The 23,325-nt window shown below is 35.6% G+C and overlaps 1 protein-coding gene across 1 annotated transcript in view; it reads right to left on the bottom strand.

Moving 5' to 3' along the window:
• The window catches only part of RNF169 (ring finger protein 169), a 107,177-nt gene that overhangs the window by 13,455 nt on the left and 70,397 nt on the right, over window positions 1-23,325 (bottom strand). Inside the window, 2 exon segments of the mRNA XM_079104462.1 lie at window positions 13,649-13,767; window positions 20,292-20,438. Of these exon segments, the coding sequence (XP_078960588.1) occupies window positions 13,649-13,767; window positions 20,292-20,438 (266 nt within the window).

Raw genomic sequence — 23,325 nt, 5'->3', positions numbered from 1 at the left:
GCCTAAGTTGATCCACTTTGAGGAGTTTCACACAGGGTGAGAGATTGGGGTTTAACTTCATTTTGTTACATGTGGATTTCTAATTTTCCCAGCACCATTTATTGAATAGGCTATCTTTTCTCCAGTGAATGTTTCTGGAACCTTTGTCTAGTATGAGATAACCATATTTATGTGGGTTTGTCTCTGTGTCCTCTATTTTGTACCACTGGTCTACGTGTCTGTTTTGGTGCCAATATCATGCCATTTTTGTTATTATGGCTTTGCAGTACAGTTTAAGGTCTGGTATTGTGATGCCTCTTGCTTCACTCTTCTTGCTAAGGATTGCTTTGGTTATTCTAGGTTTTTTACTTTTTCAAATGAATTTCCTTGATTGCTTTTCTAGTTCTAAGAAGAATGTCATTGGATTTTAATTGGAATTGCATTAAATCTGTATAACACTTTTGGTAGTATGGCCATTTTGACAATATTAACTCTGCCTATCCAGGAGCATGGAAGGTCTTTTAGCTTCTAAGGTCTTCTTCAATTTCTTTCTTAATGTTCTGTAATTTTCATTGTAGAGGTCTTTCAACTCTTTGTTAGACTGATTCCCAAGGTGTGAGTGTGTAAAAATATATATATTCAAATATATATATATATTTGAAGCTCTTATGAATGGAGAAGTTTTCCTAATTTCTCTTTCAGTAATTTGTCACTGATATACATACAGGAAGGCATTTGATTTGTGGGTGTTGATTTTATAACCTGCTGCTTTGCTGACTTCATTTATGAGTTTTAGAAGTTTTCTGGTAGAATTTTTGACTCTACTAAATACAGAATCATGTCATCAGCAAATAGTGATAGTTTGAGTTCTTCCTTTCCTATTCACATCCCTTTAATTTCTTTCTCCTGTTTGCTCTGGCTAGAGTTTCAAGGACTATGTTGAATAGAAGTGGTGAAAGAGGGAATCTTTGTCTTGTTCCAGTTTTTAAAAGGATGCTTTCAATTTTTCTCCATTTAGAATGATTTTGGGCTTGGGTTAAGCATATATAGCTTTTATGATGTTGAAGTATGTTCTAAAATCCCTTGTTTTCTAGTGTTTTGAACATGAAGGGGTGTTGTATTTTGTCAAATGCTTTTTCTGCATCTATTGAGATAATCATGTGATTCTTGTTTTTAAGAATATTGATGTGATGAAGTATGTTTATTGATTTCCTTATGTTGAACCAAGTTGCATCCCTGGGATGATCCTAATTTATTGTGGGGTGCACTATCTTTTTAATGTTTTTGTATGTGATTTGCCATAAAATTTTATTGAGAATTTTTTCATCTATGTTCATCAGGGATTGGTCTGAAGTTTTCTTTCTTTGATGTATCTTTGTATGTTTTTGGTATCAGAGGATATTAGCCTCATAGAATGGGTTTGGAAGGGTTTCCTCCTTTTCTATCTCATGAAATAATTTGAGGAGTACTGGTGTTAATTATTCTTTGAAGGTCTTGTTGAACTCAACTGAGAATCTGTCTGGTCCTGGGCTTTCTTGATTGGTAGGTTTTTGATGGCATTTTCTACTTCATTACTTGTAACTGATCTGTTAAATTGTGTATGTCCTCCTGATTCAGTTTGGTAGGTCATATATCTCTAGAAATTTGTCAAAGTCTTCAAGGTTTTCTATTTTATTGGAGTATAAATTTTCAAAATAGTTTCTAATTATCTTCTGAATTTCAGTCTTGTCCTTTCCCTTTTTCATCATGCATTTAGTAATTTGAGTTTCCTCCTCTCTTTTTCTCTTCTTTAGCGTGGCTAGGGGTTTATCAATTTTATTTTTTCAAAGGACCAACTTTTGTTTTGTCAATTTTGTCAGTTGTTTTTTTTGTTTCAATTTCATTGATTTCTGCTCTGATTTTAATTATTTCCTGTCTTCTGCTGTTTTTTGGTGTTGATTTGTTCTTCTTTTTCTAGGGCTTTGAGTTATAATATCTGCATCTATTGAGTTTATATTCTTTTAATAAACAAGCTCAATGCAATGGACTTTACTTTCAGCACTACCTTCACAGTGTCCCAGAGACTTTGATATGTTGTATCATGAGTCTCATTTACCTATAAATATTTTTTTATTTCATCAGAGTAACTTCAGGCATTACTCTTCAAGTATTCTTTTGCCTCTTTTTCTCTCTTTTTCCTTCTGGAACTTACATTTTGTGTATATTGGTACACAAAATGGTGTTCCTCAGATTTCTTAAGCTATGTTCATTTTTATTCATTTTTTTCCCCTTTGTTCCTCAGACTGGATCATATCAACTGACCTATCTTCATGTTTTTTGAGACTTTTGCTTGCTCAAATCTATTCTGTCATTGTACTTTTTATGTCCAGAATTTCTATTTGGTTCATTTTTATAATTTGAAATTCTCCACTGTTCTCACAGTTTCCTTTAGTTCTTTGTTCATGATTCCTTTAGCTCTTCAGGATACAATTTAAAGTCTGTATTGGAAAATCAAATCCCTGGGCTTCTTTCAGGAAGAGTTTCTATCCATTTTTTTTTCTCTATATATGAGCCACACATTTTTATTATCATGCCTCATTACTGGATGCTGAAAAATGAATATTTTGAATAATTATGCATTAATCACAGGGTATAATCTGAGAAATATATTGTTATGCAATTTCATCACTGCAAAACATCATGAGTGGGGCTGGGGATATAGCTCAGTTGGTAGAGTGATTGCCTCACATTCACAAGGCCCTGGGTTCAAACCCCAGCACCACCAAAAAAAAAAAAAAAGTTATGAATGTGCTTAATTTAGATGGTATAGCTTAATACACACCTAGGGTTATATGGAAAATACAGTCATACATGTGGTCCATTGTTGACTAAAACGTCATCTGTGCATTGCATGACTATATTATAACATGGCAACTATGAAAATCAGACTCTTTCCCCTCCCCTGGATTTGTTGTTGCTATGTGTTGTTTGCTTGTTTACTCACTTTTAAAAACTGATTCTGTAAGATCTATCCTTTAAATGTCAAAATGCCAAGATCTACATGTTTGGGTTTTTTTTTTTTTTTTTTTTTTTTTTGCATTAAACATGATTTATTTGCTATCAACTTCTGATTAAAATTTCTAGAAGCCCACAAAAGTTAATCTTGACTGTTTCTACCAAAAGGGATAGGCTTCTGGAGTTCTCTTTTCTGTTATTTTGTTAATATCACCAAGCAAAGTTCCTTTTAAGATACAGATGAGATATATTTGAGTTACAGGGCAAGAAAGGTTTATTCTTATGGCACTGCTTTGAAGCCCAAGAAGTACTTCTACAGATATGGGGTTGTAAATTATGACTAAAACTCTCTAAAATAATGAATGTAAAATCACTATAAAACAGAAACATACAGGTATATTATTTGTAATATTATTACTATTAATAAAATTACTACAGCATTTGGCTAGGTACAGAATCTTCAAAATGCTGGCTTAAATAGTCAAGAACAGTAAACTTAATAATTTCCTTAGGATTGAGAGAGCTCAAATAACAGCTTCACTAAAAACTGAGGGAAGTAACTCCTATTGCGTCATTTGTGCATTCATTTCTTGTATCCCCAAACCCAAACACAGTACTTGGTTCATAATGGATATGTTCAATAAAGTTCTCATTAAAGAATAAAAATATGTGCAGAAATGTCTCTCTCTCCTTGGGAAATACTTCAACATTTATTCAGACCCTATTATCTGTCAGGCACTTTGGGAAGTGTTTTAAATATATTGTATCATATTTAATCTATACTAAAACTCATTCTCAATTTATAGACACGAAAATGAGAAACATGCTCTTTCCTTTACTACAGACCTATTGAAACAAATATTTAAACCCATAATATATCTCTGATTGCCACAGCACACTGACCTAACATTTTACTCTACTCTGTCATAGAACAGACCCAACACATCTAGGGGAATGCTCTTTCTATTTGAACACAAAATGAAGTCATCAACAAGAGAAAGCAGCACTGTCTGAAGTCAACTGGTTTAAAATCTCCACTGCCAAGAGACCAAGATGGTTCTGGCATGTCGAATGAAGCTAAAAATACCCACAATTATAATAAATTTGACTTACAAAGAAAAGAGAGGCGCAGTCAGTATAAACAGTCATCTGGAAAGCTAAAAGTTTTAATACTTATAAAACACTGTTAAAAGGGTTTCAAATGATAATATAAGATATAAAATTTAGCTCATACTCTAGATTGCCTGCTCATTACTCTGTCTCTCACATACTTATACTACATTAGCTCCTTAATCATGCTTTGAGGAGACACACAAATGAAACCAGATATTTTCTGAAGTCTTGGTGAGACTGCCATGTACCCAGAAATGGGTGAGATTCTATTACAATCCTTTCCATAGTTAGATAGATAGATAGACAGACAGATAGATCTGTGCTACCTGCCTTGTCCATACTGGCATTCTTTCTTACAAGTGTACTATTTAATGGGTTTTAGTATATCCATAGAGTTCTTTAACCATTACAACAATCTTAAAACATTTTCATCACCTCAAAAAAAAAAAAAAAGTCCATACCCTTTAGTTATCATCCCAAAATTCCCCTCCTCCAACCCTAAGCAATCATTAATCTATTTGTAACTTATAAATTTGCCTATTCTGAGTATACACTAGCATAGTAGTTCCCTCTTATTCATGGTTTTGCTTTCAAGGTTTCAATTATAATGGGGTTAACTGTGATCCAAAAATAATAAATAGAAAATTCCAGGAAAAAAATAAGTGTTAAATTGCACACCATTCTGAACAGCATAACAAAATCTCATGCCTTCCACTCAATACTACCTGGGATGTGAACTCTGTTTAGTGTATTCATACTGTATATATTATCCTCTTGTTATGGTTTAGATATAGATATCCCCCAAAAGTTCATGGGAGAGGCAATACAAGAAAGTTTGGAGGTGAAATCATAGTTATAAGAGGTTTAACCTAATCAATGCATTAATCCCTGATAGTGATTAATTTGGTGGTGACCATAGGCAGGTAGGGTGTGACTGGAAGAGGTGGGTCCCTGAGGGCATGCCTTTGAGGTTTAAATTTTGTTCTTGTTGAACACAGCTCCCCCAGCTCCCGCCCACCTTCTGTCTCTACGATTATGTCATGTCCTCAGCCATTTTCCTCCACCAAATTCTTCTGCCATGATGTTCTGCCTCACTCAAGCCCTAAGGCTATCTATGGACTGAGGCCTCTGAAACTGTGAGACCCAAAATAAATTTTTCCTCCTCTCCAATCGTTCTTGTCAGGTCTTTGGTCACAGCAGCAAAAAAAGATGACTATAAAACCTCCTATTAGTCACTTTGTAGCTGTCTCAGTTATCAGATCAACTGTTGGGGTAAAACAGTGCTTGTGTTCAGGCAACTCTTATGCAGTAGCTTGACACACATCACAATGCCTATGCCATTCATCTCATTTTGTGTCATCATGTAGGCAATGCTTCTCACATCATCATGAGAAGGATGAAAGTAAACAGTACAGTAAGATGCTTTGAGAGACAGAGACCACATTCACATAACTTTTATTACAGTATATTGCTAATTATTTATTTTAGTTATTTTTGTTAATCTTTCACTGTGCCTAATTTAAACTATCATAGGTATGCAAGTACAAAAAAAAAACTCAGCATATATAGACTTCAGTACTATCCACAGTTTGAAGCATCTACTGGGGTCTTGGAAGTTATCCCCAACAGACAAGGGGGTACTACTGCATTCTGTTTGTGAACAGGAAAACTCTGTTTTTATAGCTGTATTCCAAAATGCCTAGGATAATGCAAAAGAATTCTTCATGCCCTTGTCTCATTTCCTCCATCCTTCAAAACTGTGCTCTAAGTCACTGTTAAGGTTTAGATATGAGATGTCTCCCAAAAGCTCATCCATGAAACAAAACAACAATGTTCAGAAGTAAAATGATTGGGTGATGAATGTCTTAATCAGTACATTAATCCTCTTGAAAGGATTAACTAGATGGTAGCATAAACAGGAAGGGTTTGGCTGGAGGAGATGGGTTGCTGGAGGCATGCCTTTGTGTTTCTGGTGCACAGAATCTCTCTCTCTGCTTCTGACTGTTATGTCCTGCCTGCTTTCCTCTGCCACACCCTTCCACCATCATATTCTGGCTCACCTTGGGCACAAAGCAATGGACCCAGCTGTCTATGGACTGAAACTGTTGAGTCCCAAAATAAACTTTTCCTCCTCTAATTGTTCTTATCAGGTCTTTTGGTCACAGAATGAAAAAACTGACCAAAACAGTCACCGCTAGACATTTTGATTTTGGAGGTGACAAGAATCTTGAGAAATCACTGAGTAAAACGATCTGCCTAGCTTGTAGCTCTGCATTTTACATAAAAGAGAGAGAAGGTCAACTGATTTCATTCAGGGTCATGCTGCTACATATTCCTTAACATCCCCTAGGCTAGCACACCCCAACTCCTCACCACCTCTAGTTTTGCTTGCTTTCATCAATTCTAGCGGTGGTTCTTCAAAATCATACCATTTACATGTTTGTTTGTTTTCTGCTACCCGAGAGTTTCTATATTCCATTTGTTCATTATAAGGAAGAAGGACATACTTCCAAGAAGGTGTGAGCATTTTAATTCACTCCAACACTGACTGGGCACCCATTCAGTATCACTAAGACACTCAATCTCTTTCTCCTTATACACACAATTTATAGAAGGCACAGCCCCTCCAGGTTTCATAATGTGCTACACTCAGAAGCACAGACTCAGGCATAAAATATATAGATATTAGAAAACAAAATGGTACAGCAATAGCTAATTTCTGCTAAGTGGAACACAAATCATTTTTATAGACTAGAAAAAGTATCATCAAAAGTCACTGTTAATGCCCTGGAAGGCTATAAGCAACTTCATAATATAAAAAGTTTCATAAATGCCGTCACTAGACTCCCCCTCCCATCCCATATTACTCCTATGAAACTGAATCTAGAAAATGGCCACTAGCCTTAAATTCATCTTTCCACATCTCCCAGAGCTCTCCTCCTAGAAGCCCCATGCTGCAAGTTTGACAATCAGTTCTGACAAAGTTCCAGATTAACCTACCCAGAGGCATAGGCTTAGCTCACTCAAACCTTACACAAATATTTACTGAGAATCCCTACTATGTGCCAGTCACTATATTAATACCAGAATTGTAATTTTGAACAAGATGTTGTTCTGCCTTCAAAAAGTTTAAATGTTAGTGGGGAAGATAAGCCAATACAGCACAGGGACCTACACAAGAAGGTTTGGGCACAATGGAGTATAGTGGAAAGGGCACTAAGAAGCCAAGAAGCCTCAGTTCTAAGTTTACTACTATTCCACCAGTCTAAAACTTGGCAAACCATGTTCTCCCTCTGGGCTTTAGTCGTCCCATCTAAAACAAACAAACAAACAAAAGGGTTGAATGAGATGATGTCAGATTCTTTTTAGTTCCAAGAGTTCATTTTTCAAAAAAAGAGAAAATAGCAGCAGCACCAGTGAGAACACCAAAGGTTTATTATGTGCCAGAAATCTTGCTAGGTACCATTTACTTATGTTACATTTTTTGTGTGGAGAGGCAGTAGGGTCATTATTGAATCACTTGTTTTGTAAACTAGAAACAAGATTTGACTATATTTCTTTCTATGGTTACATGATACTTCCAAGAACAATTTGAACTGATTTAAAGTAATAGATCTATAAAGACTAAGCCTCAGTGGAAAATAAAGACCACATTAGCAAGTATAAGACGGGTACAGAAAAAAAAAAATTTTTTTAAGTTAGACTATGTTGGAAAGTCACAGTTACTGAACTAATCCTAATACTAAATTTCTTGACAGCCAAAGCAATGAGGAAAATGCAACTGCATATGGAGCTCTTGTGAAACAGAAAAGACACTAGCTTAACAAAAGATTTTCCAGGCTGAGCTTTAAGAAGAATTTGGATCATGGTTTTAGTTTGATTCTGGTGGGGAAGATAAGGATGAGGCGAGAAGGGAAATAAATTTTTAGAAATGATTAATTAGTTTATCTAGTTTTCAGATATTTAAAATGAAAAGTTAACTTTATAATTACACATACTACTTACTATTCAAATTAATTTTTTTCAACTAGCAAATATTTTGAGATTAACCCAGAATTGATCTTGGATTAACTATAATTCTATTGGCCTATTTTATTTTTTTGGTACTGGGGATTGAACTTAGTGGCACTCAACCACTAAGCCATATCCCCAGCAGTACTTTGTATTTTATTTAGAGACAGGGTCTCACTGAGTTGCTTAGCATCTTGCTTTTGCTAAGGCTGGCTTTGAACTAGCAATCTTTCTGCCTCAGCCTCCCAAGCTTTGGGATTGCAGGTATGTGTCACCATGGTCAGCTCTACGGGTCTATATAGAAGTTTCCTTTTCAAAGTTCTATAGAACTTCATCACATGGCTACAAAGCCCTCTTTACTTCAAAATTTTCAAGTGAAAATTAATTGATCTGCTGGCAAGACTCAGAGCCAAAATATTCTGATGTATTTTTTCAAAATAAACATCCCATCATTCATGCCTATTCACCCTTACCTTTATGCTTTTGTGCTTAAGTTCATAAAGTAGGTATAAAAACAAATAGCAAATTCATTTGATTCAAATATACTTATTAAAAACTTTTTAATTTTTTACATATGAACTCTTTTCAAAAAGGAAATTTGCAGAGAAAACCTATTCTTTGGTTGTTGCTTAACAGAAAAAAATATTTATTTGAAATATTAAAAAACTATAAACAGTGCTAAACTATTGTGGTAAAACATAATTTACCATTTTAACTATTTTTAAGTTATGATTACATTGTTGTACAACCATCACCAATTGAATTCTTTTAAAATGTCTATAATGCTGCATCTTCTTGTCAGCACTAACAATTCCATATTGTTCTCCTAAAAATAATTTGTACCTGAAACTTAATATTTTCTTATCTAAGGAAAAAGTACATTTAAATATGAGATACAGTTTACAGTATTACCATAATTGATTTTCCCACCTAAGGTTTCTATGACATCAGCAAATTATTTCCCTAAAGATAACTCTACCAAGTAAATTCAGTTGTATTTTTTTGAAGACATATTTATTCAGCATATATTTAAGATATTAAATTTAGCAATCAACAGCATGAGTGCCCAAAAAAACCCTACATTAAAACCCTTTGTTGGAAAGTTTTACATGTTCCACAAAACACAAACTAAAATAACCTGTTATACAATTAGTCCTAAACACAGTTCTTGAAGGTTATTTGCCCACACACGAGTTTTGTCTAAAACATGTCTTCTTGGTAGCAGTTAAGCTCTGCCACCGCTGTGCCTGGCTGAGTTGAATAATGGCTATAATCTGTAACTTCCCTGTCACTTCTCTGGCTCTCCCTTCCTTCAAAGCTTTGTGTCATGAAAATTAAGACCTTCTGCCACTACTATAGCTATTGCTCTTGCTGGAACTGCTGCAGCCACCTTGGTTTCAGGTTGAGAGTACTGGCCCCCACCATCATAGGGGCCAGAGCTTCTGCATCCAAAGTTTCCTCTATACAGAGATCCAAAATTCAGACTGTTGTTAACTACCAAATCACAGTAACTGCTAACACCTCCAAAATTGCTTCTATTATTTCCAAATTCACTGTAGCCATCTCCATTGCCAGTATATACACCACTACTGTGTCTGTCACCAAAGCCACCAGGATCACTGAAGTTTTAAGTTTCCTTAAAACCTAGTTGTCACTGCCAATGAGAACACCTCCACAGCCATCACCAAAGTTTCTAAAATAACTTCAACCTCTTTGACTAGACAAAGCTCTCATCATCTCTTGCTTTGACAGGGTGTTCCTCAACTCACAGTTGTGACAATTCACAGTATGGTATTTTTCTCTTTTTTAAATCACATAAACATTTAATTTTTGTATTTCAGATAACATTACTTTTTAAACTAACACACTGATAACAATGTTATTTTTTCTTAACTCGGGTACCAAAAAATATGAGGAAGGAAAGTCATTTGCAATTCCCTTAGCTTCAGGTAACCATTATTAATTTTTGGTTATGATCTTTACCAGTTTTCTACAGGATCATAAGTAAGGACATTCTTTGACACACTTATTTGAATCGATCATCTTTTCATATTATAAAACACAATTACTATATCAATAATATTATACCACTGCCTCTATAGGAAAACAATAAATTTGAAAATGTATTTTTTGGTCTCTATAGCCCCAGACAGTTGAGATTATTACTAATTCCGTCTTATAGAAATATATATCCTGAGGTCAGAGAAGGTAAGTGACTGCTCAAAATATACATTCCAAGTAAGTGATAGGAATAAAGCTTACCCTATGACCTCTTGACTCTAAGTTGGTGCTCTTATGAGGTAACACACATGGAGGGACCAGAAAGTGCATATTATCATTATTTATTTTGAGAGGTTGTCTAAAGGGAGTCATTACCTCAGCAGCAAGTTCTGATTTGTTTTGAATCTAGGGAAGTTTTCTGAATTAAATGTGCACAAGGGTTTCTGAGGTTGCAGAACAAATTTGTCTTAATGCAAAACATCATTTTAGCATACCAATATCAACATGTAACTGAATCCTGCAATCAGGATTAATTTCTGATCAGGAAATATAGTCATACAACATTCAATAAAAGATCCTTATTGAACAAGGGCTGAGTCCTTACAAACATAACAAAGAACCCTAGAGCCTGTGTATTGATCTTGTCTCATTAACCCCATAGTATTTTCTTCATTGGTTGCTGAGTGCAAAGTCTTGCAGGAGAGGACATCTTGCTGCATGGAAGCAGGGAGTCTAACCTAGGACCCTGGAAACATAGGGTTCAAGAACCAATACTTCTGAAGAATTTATGCTATTTCCTAGTTCTTTTTTTAACTTGTAAATTGTTTTACTTTCCAAATCAATGGATTCTGGATATAGGGTGCAGCAAATATCCTGTTGGTTCTTTTCCATATTGCTTAAAGTTGGTATGCATTCTTTGCTTTCTCATTTACCTTCTCCTGGGCTTTTTCACTATCTTTCATAATTTTCCATAAAAGATATCTTGATCAAGATTGATTCACTTCTTATGCCTCCAAAGACTGGTCTCCTTGAGCAGTCTTGAACCCTTCAGTGAGCCTTGGGTGGTTCCAGAAGTCTTAGTCCATAGAAGGCTAGCTCCATTCCTTGGGGTTCAAATGAGAAAGAATATCATAGCGGAAGACTGTGGCAGAGGAAAGTGGCTCACATGGACATCAGGAAGCACAGGAATCAAGTATGGTATTTCTAAATAAAAATCTCACCCATCATTAAAGGTCATAAAAGCAAGCCCCTGCCGCTGTCTTCTTGCCACTGCTTTAGTCAGTCATGATTTCAAACACTTCAACTTCCCAAACTGTTCAAAATAATTTCTCAGGTGATCTTATTCTGCATCTTCTTTATTGCTACCAACAAAGATCTTCTCCACAGTCAAGTGAGCACCTGTCTTGGAGAAACTTCTCTTGAAACAGCCCTCTTTGGTTCCAATCTCCTCCACAGCATCAAATAACAAATCAAAAAACCCTGGAGCACTTGGTGTTTGGATATCACATTACCACACAGTCTTTGAGTATTCCCTTATTCACAATAGCTCCTCAGATGCTCATCAGTTGTTTGAAAGCTAGATCCTCTAATAAGGAGCTTCTCAGCTATTTAGGTTCTTTAGGAGAAGAAATGATGGCACTGGGAAGAGAGAACTGATTTTTCCTGAGGGTGTCCACAGGCAGAAAGGATCCAATTAATTGTCTTAATAACTATACTAATAATTGAACTCAACCCAACCTTGAATATTTGTAAGAAAATGAACTCTAAAATCCAGAAATGTATAATATTGATCACAAACTTTCTTAATAGTAAAGTCAAAAGTGAATGTTTTCCTTTATTAATTGGCTCAATGATACAGGGTGAAGGCAAAGATGAGCTAGGAGAAGGAAAAGAAGATAATATGACAGATATTCCAGAGGCACACATAATCAAAAGCACACTCCTCTATATGTACAATTTTGCTCTTCAGAGAAGAATATGCAAAGTATTTTATGTAATGACATATCAATTTGCTACCCCCTTTAAAAGAATGAATTATAAGAGTACAAGGATAGACACAGGAAATGAGGATAAATAATTCACCCATTCAAATATCTACACAAATAATTGGGGTGGTTTTACCTTAGTATCCCATTTGGATTTTAATATAAATTTATCTTTTCTAAGTTATTTCAAATTATAAGATATTAGTCACAGGTTTCATAAGGCAACATTTATTAGCTTCCAAAAGTATTTATTTTGATTTGATTCACTTTTCAGCAGAACCCTTTTATAATCATTAAGATATGTCTGCTATAAATGGGGAGAAATTCACACACACAATCAGGAAGTGGTAATTTCTAGTCAAGCAATCTTCAGTTTTTTAACTTTGGAAGGCATATATAGTTAAGCTCATATACACAGAGTGAAAGTCCCATCTTCACCACATATGGCAAGGACACTGGCTTAACCACCTACTAGGTCCAGATTATATCAATTAAGCCTAAGTGGTTATGGTAACAGTGCCTATTCAATAAATATCAAATGAGTGAATAAATATTCTGGGAGGGGTTGGAGGGGCCTTCATGGAGAAGGAGCTCCATTACCTAGAGAAGGGGAGGCATCTCAGAGAAAGGGAGATTTGGTGAATTTTACTCTTAGAAATCTTCAAAAGAGAAAAATCAAACTGCTCCAAAAGAACACCCACAAAAAAATGTTCAGAAATATATACATCACAGATCACAGTAGTAAGCATTCCATAAAATTCTGAAATTTGGTAGCTTTTTCTGTCTTATTTGTGAGTGACTACCAGTATGATCCAGGTGTGCATTCACAGGGGCAGCAAGAAAAAGAGAGCTACCACAGTGCTGGGAGGAAGGAGGAGCTGAATCCTAGGGATGAGGGTGAGCAATGCCAGCCTTAAAAAAAAAAAAGACAACAAACTAAAGATTGTACCTTTTTTCATCTCTTTATTAAAACAGAATATGGCACATAGTATATGCTGTTTCCAAAATGTCTACTGAATGAATGATTCCTTTCTTTCCTTCCATCTAGCCCTTCTTTATCCCTCCAGCATCCAGCATCCATCCAATTCCTCCCTAGGGCCTGCAAAGTCTAAAGGATCAAGAAGTTCCTTGATAAGGGTCTTAAAAACTTTTCAGTTTGCCTTCCTGAAATCCATAAAGATATAATTAGACCTGGGAATTGAAAAATAAAATCAACTCTGAACTCATTTCCTACAAAGAGTTTTAAAGTTCAGAGGGAGAATCCATGGATGTTGTTAGAGTGAAGAAGATTTTGTTATTATTCTTCCCAGGATAAAAGATTTAAACTTTGCAGAAGAAATTAGCATAATTCTATACTGAAGATGCAAAAAATGGTTAAATATTATTTTTCTTTTAAAATTCAGGTTAGCCCCTTCTGATTCATATTTGAAAATCCAGTTCCCACCTCTTTTCACCCCTTCCACCTCCCCAAAAGTAGCTACAACAAATACCTTTGCTTTCTAGTTCCTTTTGTCTCACACCCCAAAATAGAAGAACCCTGACTGAATTCAGTATCAGTTTCTTACCCTGCCAGGAAAGCTAAGGAGTAGGAGTTGTTCTTGGAAACAAATGCCGAGCGATGTGTCTGTATCATCTGGCCTCGAGAAGGTTCTTCATTCTCTGAGTCTGAGAGACGTGCAGGACACTGGCAAAAAGACAAGAGAGATAAGAGAGTCCATGTGGGGTTCCAGTGGAACCTACCTTAACTATAGTTTCAAAGCTCTTGTTTTCTAAGTCTCTTTCCTAAGTTCCGATCTGTTTTCCAATTGCCTCCTAGAGACCCCAATCTCAAATGTAGCTTAAATTCAACAGGTCCAACATCAAACTATTTCTCTTTTCTATTCCCCACCATCAACCCATTCAAAAAACTTCAAAGTCATCTGTGATTTTTTAATTTCCCTTACTTCTAAGTCATAATAACATTTGTATAAAGATTTTGGTACTCTAATACTTCTAAATATTTATTTCACTTATTCTTTATATCAGTCCCATTAAAACATAGATTATTATCTGTCACTGATAGCTAACAAGGACAGAGTAGTTAATCTGCCTAGCATTACAGAGTTAATGGATGGGTACAGATGATTCTTAAATTCAGAGCAACAGTCTCCAGGCAATTTCTACTCTACTCCATTCTACTACTAAAACATCTCTCAGATCTAACTCCTCCTATTTATATTCACTGGCAATGCCTTACCTTATCTTCATCATCTTTTACTTCCACTATTGCAATAATCTATTTACTGTCTCACTTTCTTCAGGTTTTCTTTCCTTGAACAGCCTCCATACTACAAGAATTATCTTTCCAGCACACGAAGAAAATTCTCCTCACTCCCTTGCTCAACTGTTGGTGACCTCAGAATGAAGGCTAAACAGTTCAGCATGATACAATAACCTTCACAACCTAGACCCAACTTTCTTTTACATTCCCCTCCCCAATTCCTCACACAAAACTCCATGAACTCCAGTCCAATCAAACTACTTTCCACTCTCTAGATGTACCATAGCCTTTCAAAACCATTCTTTGATATTCCCTTTGCTATTAAAGATTTTTATTTTTTCCAAAATTCAGAAGACAATATCATATCAAATTTGATAATGGGTCAGTGCTATTAAAGCTGCATTCTCTGTCAATAAAATAATCATTGGTCTTTCAAAGTCATCTGAAAGGCCACTTTCTCTATAAAGGCTTTCAAATTCCTCTAGAGTTAGTTTTTTCCATCTTGTCTATTTTCATTCATTTATCTTCATTTTCCTTTGGAGTCCTTTTTTTAGAGTTTTTCAACTCACATTTGAATTGTTTTATTTTTAAATACACCTTTTGTATAAAACATATACCAAGGTTGTATGTCATGAATCTTTTTCTTTTCATGAGTAGCAACTAATTACACTGAACTGTAGTTTATATAGGTGTCTATCTTCTTCATTAGATAATAAACTATAAGAGCAAGTGACCACCTTTGAAAAAAATTCCCAATACCATTAGACAGTAGGTAAACAAACAAATCTAATCATCTAATGATTAACTGCTCTGTGATCAAATGATTACCAAAGTGAAAGTTACAGACACAGGTATGCCAGGCTTTATTCGGATCAGAGTGTCCTGTATTCGTTAAACACACTGTTACTTTCTAGGCTGATATACACAATAGGCTATATCTCCTAACAGTGGCCCTTGAGAGGAGTTGAAGGATTATAATTCACAGAGAGGCCTTTCAGTTTTGAAGGGTGCAATTCCTTAGAGAACTCTACTGCCCAAAATATTCACTGCAGAAACTTTAATAGCATTGACCAATTATCAAATTTGATATGATATTGTCTTCTGAACTTTGGAAAAAAGAAAAATCTTTGATATCAATAGACTCAGTGGGATAAATAATGGCAATTCCTATTTGGGCATCAGTTCAGTACCAAGTAAAAGACTTCAAATATTAGCTCTATTACTTGCTATCACTGTCACTTTAATTAGATATTTTATCCTTCTGAGCCTCAGTTTCCTCATGCATAAAATCAAGATTGTTCTACTTTATAAAGATTTGGATAAGCCAGTAAAAGTACCTCATATATTATCTAACAAGTAAATACTCAAAAATAAGATAGATTTATTTAATAATTTAAGTACTATTAGTATCTTTAAATATTTTCGTTGCTATAAGCAAATATTCTATTAAGTTTCTTTTAATTCTTGAAAAATAAATTTAATTATTATAAATAAGTACCTATTTAGACAAAAGCTATGCTACCCCTATACATTTCTACTATCAAAAAACCTAGAATCTTGAGATAAGAAAATATTTAACTCTCATCTTTCCCCTTAGATAAAAATAAATTGGGGGGAGGGGGAGTTTACAGAGAAAGTGACCTTTAAAATGATTCTGAAAGGTCAATTAACAGTTTGCAGGCAGAGAACGCAGACAGGGAATTTTAGACAAAAAGAAGAGCATGTCCAAAAGAATGGTTTTAAAAGCTATAGTGGGCTGAGGTTGTGGCTCAGTGGTAGCGCATTCACTTAGCATGCGTGAGGCACTGAGTTCGATTCTCATGACCACATATAAATAAAAATAAAAGTCCATTAACAACTACAAAAATATTAAAAAAAAAAAAAAAGCTATAGTACACATAAAGAGTGGAAAGTCATTTGGTTGTGGTAGAGTTCATGGAGTTCCATGTCAAGAACTGATAGGAGAAAAGCCATGAAAGAAAGTTGGGTCTAGGTTGTAAAGGTTATTAGATAAAGCATTATGGATTATTAAAAGGGCAAAAAGCATGCATAAATGGAACTCCTGCAACAACAGGTAAAACAATGTTGAACCTAAAAAAATTAAAAGAATGAGCCAGGAGCAGTGGAGCATGCCTGTGATCCCAAGCAGCTCAGGAGTCTGAGGCAGAACTGTGAGTTCAAAGCCAGCCTCAGCAATTTATCTAGACCCTAAGCAACTTAGCAAGACCGTGTCTCAAAATTAAAAATATATATATAAAAAAGGCAGAGGATACGGCTCAGAGATAAAGCACCCCTGGGGTTAATCCCCAGTACCAAAAAAAAGTTATGAGACTAGTAATACCTAGAGTAGGCAAGGAATAAGAAAATTAGTTTAATATTCTCCTGTACTACTAGAAGTAGTGTAAGTATATATGAACTTTCTGGGGGACAAATGACTAATAAATATAAAAAATGTTAAAAATGATACTTCCTTTGACCTGATCACTTCACTTAAAGCAATATATTCCTAAGGAACTACAGAGGAAAATGGATTTCATCACAGTGGTATTTAAGATATAATTTAAGATTATAAATTAATTATAGATTAATTTAGTTAAATAAATTCTACAGTCAAGAATATCAGGAGAGGGTTAAATCTCCAGAACCACACACACACACACACACTGAAAAGAATATTAGGAGATCATTAATGATGTGGGTTCTTAATTTACAAAGAAAGATGGCCATGATTTGTAGTTAACTAAAAACAGGTTATAAAAGAGGTTGCATTTTCTGGAAGGAAAAGAACAGAATGTATATATAACGCATGCAGAAAAGAGTTCTAAAAGGATACTTACCAAAATGTTTACAAAGGTTACTTCTAGGTTATAGAATAGTAATTTTTCACTTTTGCTTTATAATCTTTAGTGTAAAGAGTCAATACACTGATTTGTTTTCCTACAATTCATACTAACATTGGATTAGCTTCACCATAACAAATTATACAGTAAACATTGTGCCTATTTTATTTCCATTCTGAAAAAAAAAATAACAGATGATAATCTCTGCTTGGAGAAAAAGCTCCTTCTCCCTCCATCCAAGTTCAATTTCACAGATATATTATCAAAAACTTGTGATGTGCAAGGTACTCCATAAGATTTAAAAACTGGTAAGAAATTTTTCAACAAATTTGTGGTCCCACAGAGAAATACAAACACACACAAAAAACCACAATATAAGGGAGAATGAAATAATTTCTGTAAAAGTTACTAATTGTGGAGGCAAGGAAGAGCGGGTGAATGACAGAACTGGAGAAACAAATGAGAAATCCCTTTAGGTTCCATGAAGGTGAAAACTTTTGAACAGGACACAGAGAGGTGAATAGCCTTAACAGGTGTAAGCTGATGACAATGCACCGAGGAGAGAAAGCACAGAGTGCATATTTTGGAGAAAGCAAACACCTCTGTTCCCAAGAGTTTGGGGATATAATCAAGAATGGAAAGAATCTAGAATCATAGTTAAGGAAGAACCTAAATATTGGGGTGAAGAATTCTCATTTAATTTCATGGAAAAAGTGAAGTCACTGAGGTTCTGATTGGGAGAGTGATATGATCAGTCCAGTTCTAATCACAATACTGATTAAAATACTATATAAAATACAATACTATATAAAAAAGAATCACTGAATCGTTCTGGCTGGCTTTCCTCTGGGACCTTTTGAGATTCTATTGAGTTCCAATTTAAATATAGTCTTGGCTAAACTAAATGAAATCATTTACTCAATACCAAAACCTCTTGAGACATATTTAAAGTACAATTAACATCATTTAAAAATCCTCAGGGGGATACAGCTCAGTTGGTAGAGTGCTTGCCTAGCATGCACAAGGCCTTGGGTTCAATTCCTAGCACCACCAAAAAAAGAAAAAGTACTAACTAAAAAGTTCTCAGAAATATAAAAGCAAGTAAATAGGGAAAAAGGCAAAAATTGCAAAAACCTAAAACCTGTATGCTCATAGGTTAGATTTTTTAAAATATATATATATTTTTAGTTGTCAATGGATCTTTTATTTTATTTATTTATTTGTGGTGTGAGTATTGAACCCAGGGCCTCACACATGCCAGGCAAGTGTTCTACCACTGAGCCACAAAACCAGCCCCCACAGGTTAGATTTTATTCAAGGTGTTTTTGCATTGAAAATTCTGTGAAGTTGGTTATTACCAATAAAGGAATCTGAGAATTTGTACTTTCTGAATCAAGATTAGAATTAGGTTGATGCACCTGCTTTCTATTTCAAATATAGCAGTAATAAAAGAAAACATAATTACAGCAAATTCCCAGTCCTGGCATGCATTAATATTAGATCATTTCCTAGAGGAAAGCTGAATCTGGCAGGCCAGGCACAGCCAGCTCTTTTTATCAAAGGATTATGGTGAAGAATAACTCTATCAGGGCTGGTTTGTCCTAAAAAGAAAGGTATTTCTGGGTTGTTTGGTCTGAGGGCTCTAACACATAGTCCTGATGAGGGGAAGAGGCAGAGCCACAGTCTTCACAGACCACAGATCACAGCCAGGTAAGGTACTAGTCAGAAGACATACTGTATGTATAAGACCAACATATATCTTATTCTTTCCTTTCTAACTAAATTGTATCCTTGTCCAGTAGCAGTCTTTTGCCCTTTGTGGTTCCTAAGATACAGAACTTGAAAGCACACTAGTAGATCTTCTCAAAGTGCTTTCTTATAGAAGTTAAATACATAACTTACAACTTTTTCCAGTAATTTACTTGGTAAATAAGTAATGAAAAAATTCAGTCAAGATTTGGCCCAATTAAAAACTGATTGGGTTATGAGCCTTAACCTAATCAGTGTGTTAATCCACTTGAATGGATTAACTGGGTGGTAACTATAGGCAGGCAGAGTGTGGCAGAAGGAGGTAGATCACAGGGGACATGCCTTTGGGGTATATATTTATCCCTGGTGATCAAACTTTTATTTCTGGTTCCTTGTTGCCATGTCCTGAACTGCTTTCCTCTGACACATTCTTCCACCATGTGGTCTACCTCATCTCAGGACCAAAGCAATGGAGTTGACTGAGACCTCTGAAACTGTGAGCCCCAAATAAACTTTTCCTCCTCTATGCTGTTTTTGCCAGGTCTTTTGGTCACAGCAGCAAAAAAATTTACTAAAACAGCAATCTATAATTTGAGTAAGTTTAAATTATCTAATATTGAGACCATACTTTATATCTAACCACTGTTCTACCTAGGGAATTATAAAGAATAAAGACAAGTAAAATATAAGCTTTAAGGAAATCTAGTTGAGAATATAACATGTATAAAACTGAGGAGCCAGGCATAGAGGGCACAACTATAATGCCAGTGACTCAGGAGGTTGAGGCAAGAGATCTAAGTTTAGGGCCAGTCTCAATAACTTAGCAAGACCCTGTCTCAAAAAAAAGAAAGGTCTGGAGTTGGGCAGGGGAGGTAGCTAGTGGTAGAGTGCTTGCCTAGGATGCATGAAACCCTAAGTTCAATACCCAGCACCACAAAAACAAACAAACAGACAAACAAAAAGGGATGTGGATGTAGCTCATGGTAGAACACCTCTGGTTTTAATCCCTAGTACTGCAAAGAAAAAGAGTATAAAACTTAAATGTCAAAGAACGACATGGAAGTAAAAATGTCAATATATACATAAAACATCACACATGGTATATATACTAGACCAGGTTTTATTCTCTCACTCACTGTTCCCCCCAACACTGTTCCCTTAATCTTTCCACAGATCTCATTGTCCATTGAAAAATTATTTTCTCCAGCTCTCATCTGGAGGCTACAATCTTCACTACCTTTAAGTTGCATATAATGATCATTACTGGTCTCAGTTCACTAACAGGACTTCCAGATCCATGTCACCTGGGTAATTGCTGATTTTTGAGGCAGATGTCCATCAAGAAGGTGATATACTTACATGTTCCAGGTTTGTTTTCAGTACTAATGGCTCATCTCTTTTTTTCTGTTCATCCATTTTCCTTTTCATTGTTTCTGTGTCCTCTGGTAATAGCTTGTGAATTTGATCTTCAGAAGTTTTTTCCTCTTGCAACTTCTCTTCTCTCAGCTAAAAAATACAAATTACACAGAAACAATAGTTTCAGGCAATTCTAGACTTAAAAATCTCTTCAGCTGATAGAACAAACAAATTACAAGGCAGTTTTTAGACTGTTTTGTTTATCAGATATCATCGCTCTTGATTTTCAAGTAAATCTGCCTTTACTTGGCACTTACCAAATATACACTTCATGACTTGAGCTCTACCACTAAGGTATGTCCCTAACTCTGCTCTGCTTTCTTAAGCAATATGAAACCATAAGAGCTAACCAAAAAGTAGCCACAAGAAAAGTAAACCTAATAGTTCTCCATTCTTTCATAAGCCTAGTATAACTACACTGAACCAGAAGAACAAAAATAGCCAAAGAAAACCAGAGAAACTGGGCTAGATCTCATTAGCAACAACAAGAACATGATTTACTACAGTTCCAGTGTTCTACATTTACGCTCTTATCCTATGGGTACAGGATAGGTTGAGATTCATAGTCTAAGGTACATGCCTTGTAATCCCAGCTACTCAGGAGGTTGAGGCAGGAGGAAAAAGTCATTCATACATTTAAATCTTTTAAAAATTTTTTTAGAGCTCATTGAAATTTATTCAAGGCCAGCCTGGGCAACTAAGAGAGAGACCTTCTCAAAAATAAAAAGTAAAAATAAAAAAGGCTAGGAGTATAACTCAATAGTAGGGTGTTCCTGGGTTCAATTCCTAATGCAAAAAAAAAAAAAAAAAGATACATGGTATACAAAGAAATTTAAGGTGAAGGCATATGTTCCTTGTTTGGGGGAGGTATCATGGCATTTATGAAAATAACAGGTTTGGAATAAAAATCTGAGTGATACTGAGCACATGATACTGAGCAATGAATCATCATCTGCTTACTCCAAAGTAAGGATAATGCTTCTTACTTTGCAGATAGATCTGCTGGATGGAGTTAATGAGATAACATAAAACATAGTACTTAAAATAGTTTCTTGCTGTGCTCCTATAGTACATCATGAATCAGGGGCTTCAATAAAATTTAAATAATAATATATATCAAAGCAATTATAAGATATTAATAGTTTTAACCATTTTTGCAAAAAAAGTTAGAAACAAATATTTCTGATAGGGTGTTGCCTCAGTGTTAATAACAACAAAACCCCACAATAACAATAAATCCTTAGTTTTTCCCTTCCAATTTCTGTAAGTCTAATTCCTGTAAGCATAAACCAATCTTCAAGACAAGACTCTAATTCAAGAGGTTATGCCAGATGTGGTGGCTCACACTGAAATTCCAGCAACTCCAGAGGCTGACGTAGGAGGACTACAAGTTCAAGACCAGTCTCAGTAAATTAGTGAGGCCCTAAGACTTACCAAGACCCTGTCTCAAAATAAAAACATTAAAAAAAAAAAAAAAAGAGCTGGGGATGTGGCTCAGTGGTTAAGTTGAGTTCAATCCCCAGTACCAAAACAAAAAAGGTTCTGAGTATGCAAAGACCACCACACAACACTATGACAGGAGAAGATTCAAATGAATCTCTGCCCAATTCAAACAAGAACACAAGGGGAAGAAAAATAAATCCATAGCTGGGGAGAAAACAAAACTGAAGCCTATGTTGCTCGCATAAAGGAATCAATGTCTTTTATGATCTTAGAAGTTCTTGTTCAACAATTTGATCAGATGCTACACCAAAGGGCATTTTACTTTCAGAAGATAAGCAGTGGGGCACAAAAGTAATTGGGTTTTACCATCATAATAATTATTATTTACTAACAGCTGTATGTCAGATATTAGGTTCAGCCCTATACATATAAACATTATCTCACTTCACTGATTTAAGAATCAGATAATGTGTTCAAATTGATACACCAATTTGAACCTATTGATACATCAATAGATCCTAACTCAACTCTACATCTGTCTCAATGGTTCTCAATCAAGGATGATTTTTACCCCCAAGGGAATATTTGGCAATATCTGCAGTGCTCTACCACTGAGCTACAACTCCAGCCCTCCATTTAAATCTTCATATGAATAATGTTGGTGTTTTCGTCTATGTGGGTGAGATATTAAGATATATATTTTTTGCTTTTGTCCTTTTCCTGGCTCATAACTCCCATAGTCCTTGTTATTTCTCAACTAATGTTGAGGCATTTCAGGCCTCAAAAATCAAAATCTATCTCTTTCTCTCTGATCTTCTCCTGCACCACTTTCAAAACAAGAATTTCTCTTCCCGAGGTAGATCGTATGCTCTAAAAATATTCTCTAAACAACTCCCTCCCTCCTGCCTTTTCTGTCTTGGAGATGACCCTAAAGAAATTCTTTTCCTTACTTTTTCTAATAGTAGATCATACAAACCCCTAATACCTGTAATTTCAGGAGGGGTCCTGCCTGTACCAAGGAATGCTGCCCAGAAACGCCAACAAGAATGTCAACAAACCGGCCTTGCTGGGTTTCCCCAAGTAGCCTAATAGCATTAGATCATACCCTTTTTTGCCCACTCACATTTGAGCAAGTTGTGTCCATGTTTCAATCATATGCCACAAAAACCCGAAGAGGAGATCCAAGATGGCAGATTAGAGGGAGGCTGCGTTCCTTGTCACTCCACAACTCGGGTTTCAAGCAGAGGATATCTGTTTCTTGGTGAGGCGGTTTTTGCTGCTTATCAATCCACGGCTGTTTACCCCATTTGTCTACTGCGATCGCCTGCAGTCTGCCAGCATATCAACTACTTTTTGAGTGCAGATTGCTCACTGTCTGGCACCTACCATTCACCATTTGCCTGCCTCTTGCGGGTCCATCACCTGCCTTTCACCTACCCATCACCCACTGCCCGAGGTTCACCTGCCGATCCTACGACAGCAGCCAGCAGACCACAGACTGCTAGTGGAGCACCAGCTGCCTGCTGATGCCTGG

Source organism: Sciurus vulgaris (genome assembly GCF_902686455.1).
Source record: "Sciurus vulgaris genome assembly, chromosome: 11".
Taxonomy (NCBI): Eukaryota; Metazoa; Chordata; class Mammalia; order Rodentia; family Sciuridae; genus Sciurus; species Sciurus vulgaris.
Note: the sequence above shows the minus strand (reverse complement) of the source record. Positions and strands in the feature narration are given on the sequence as shown.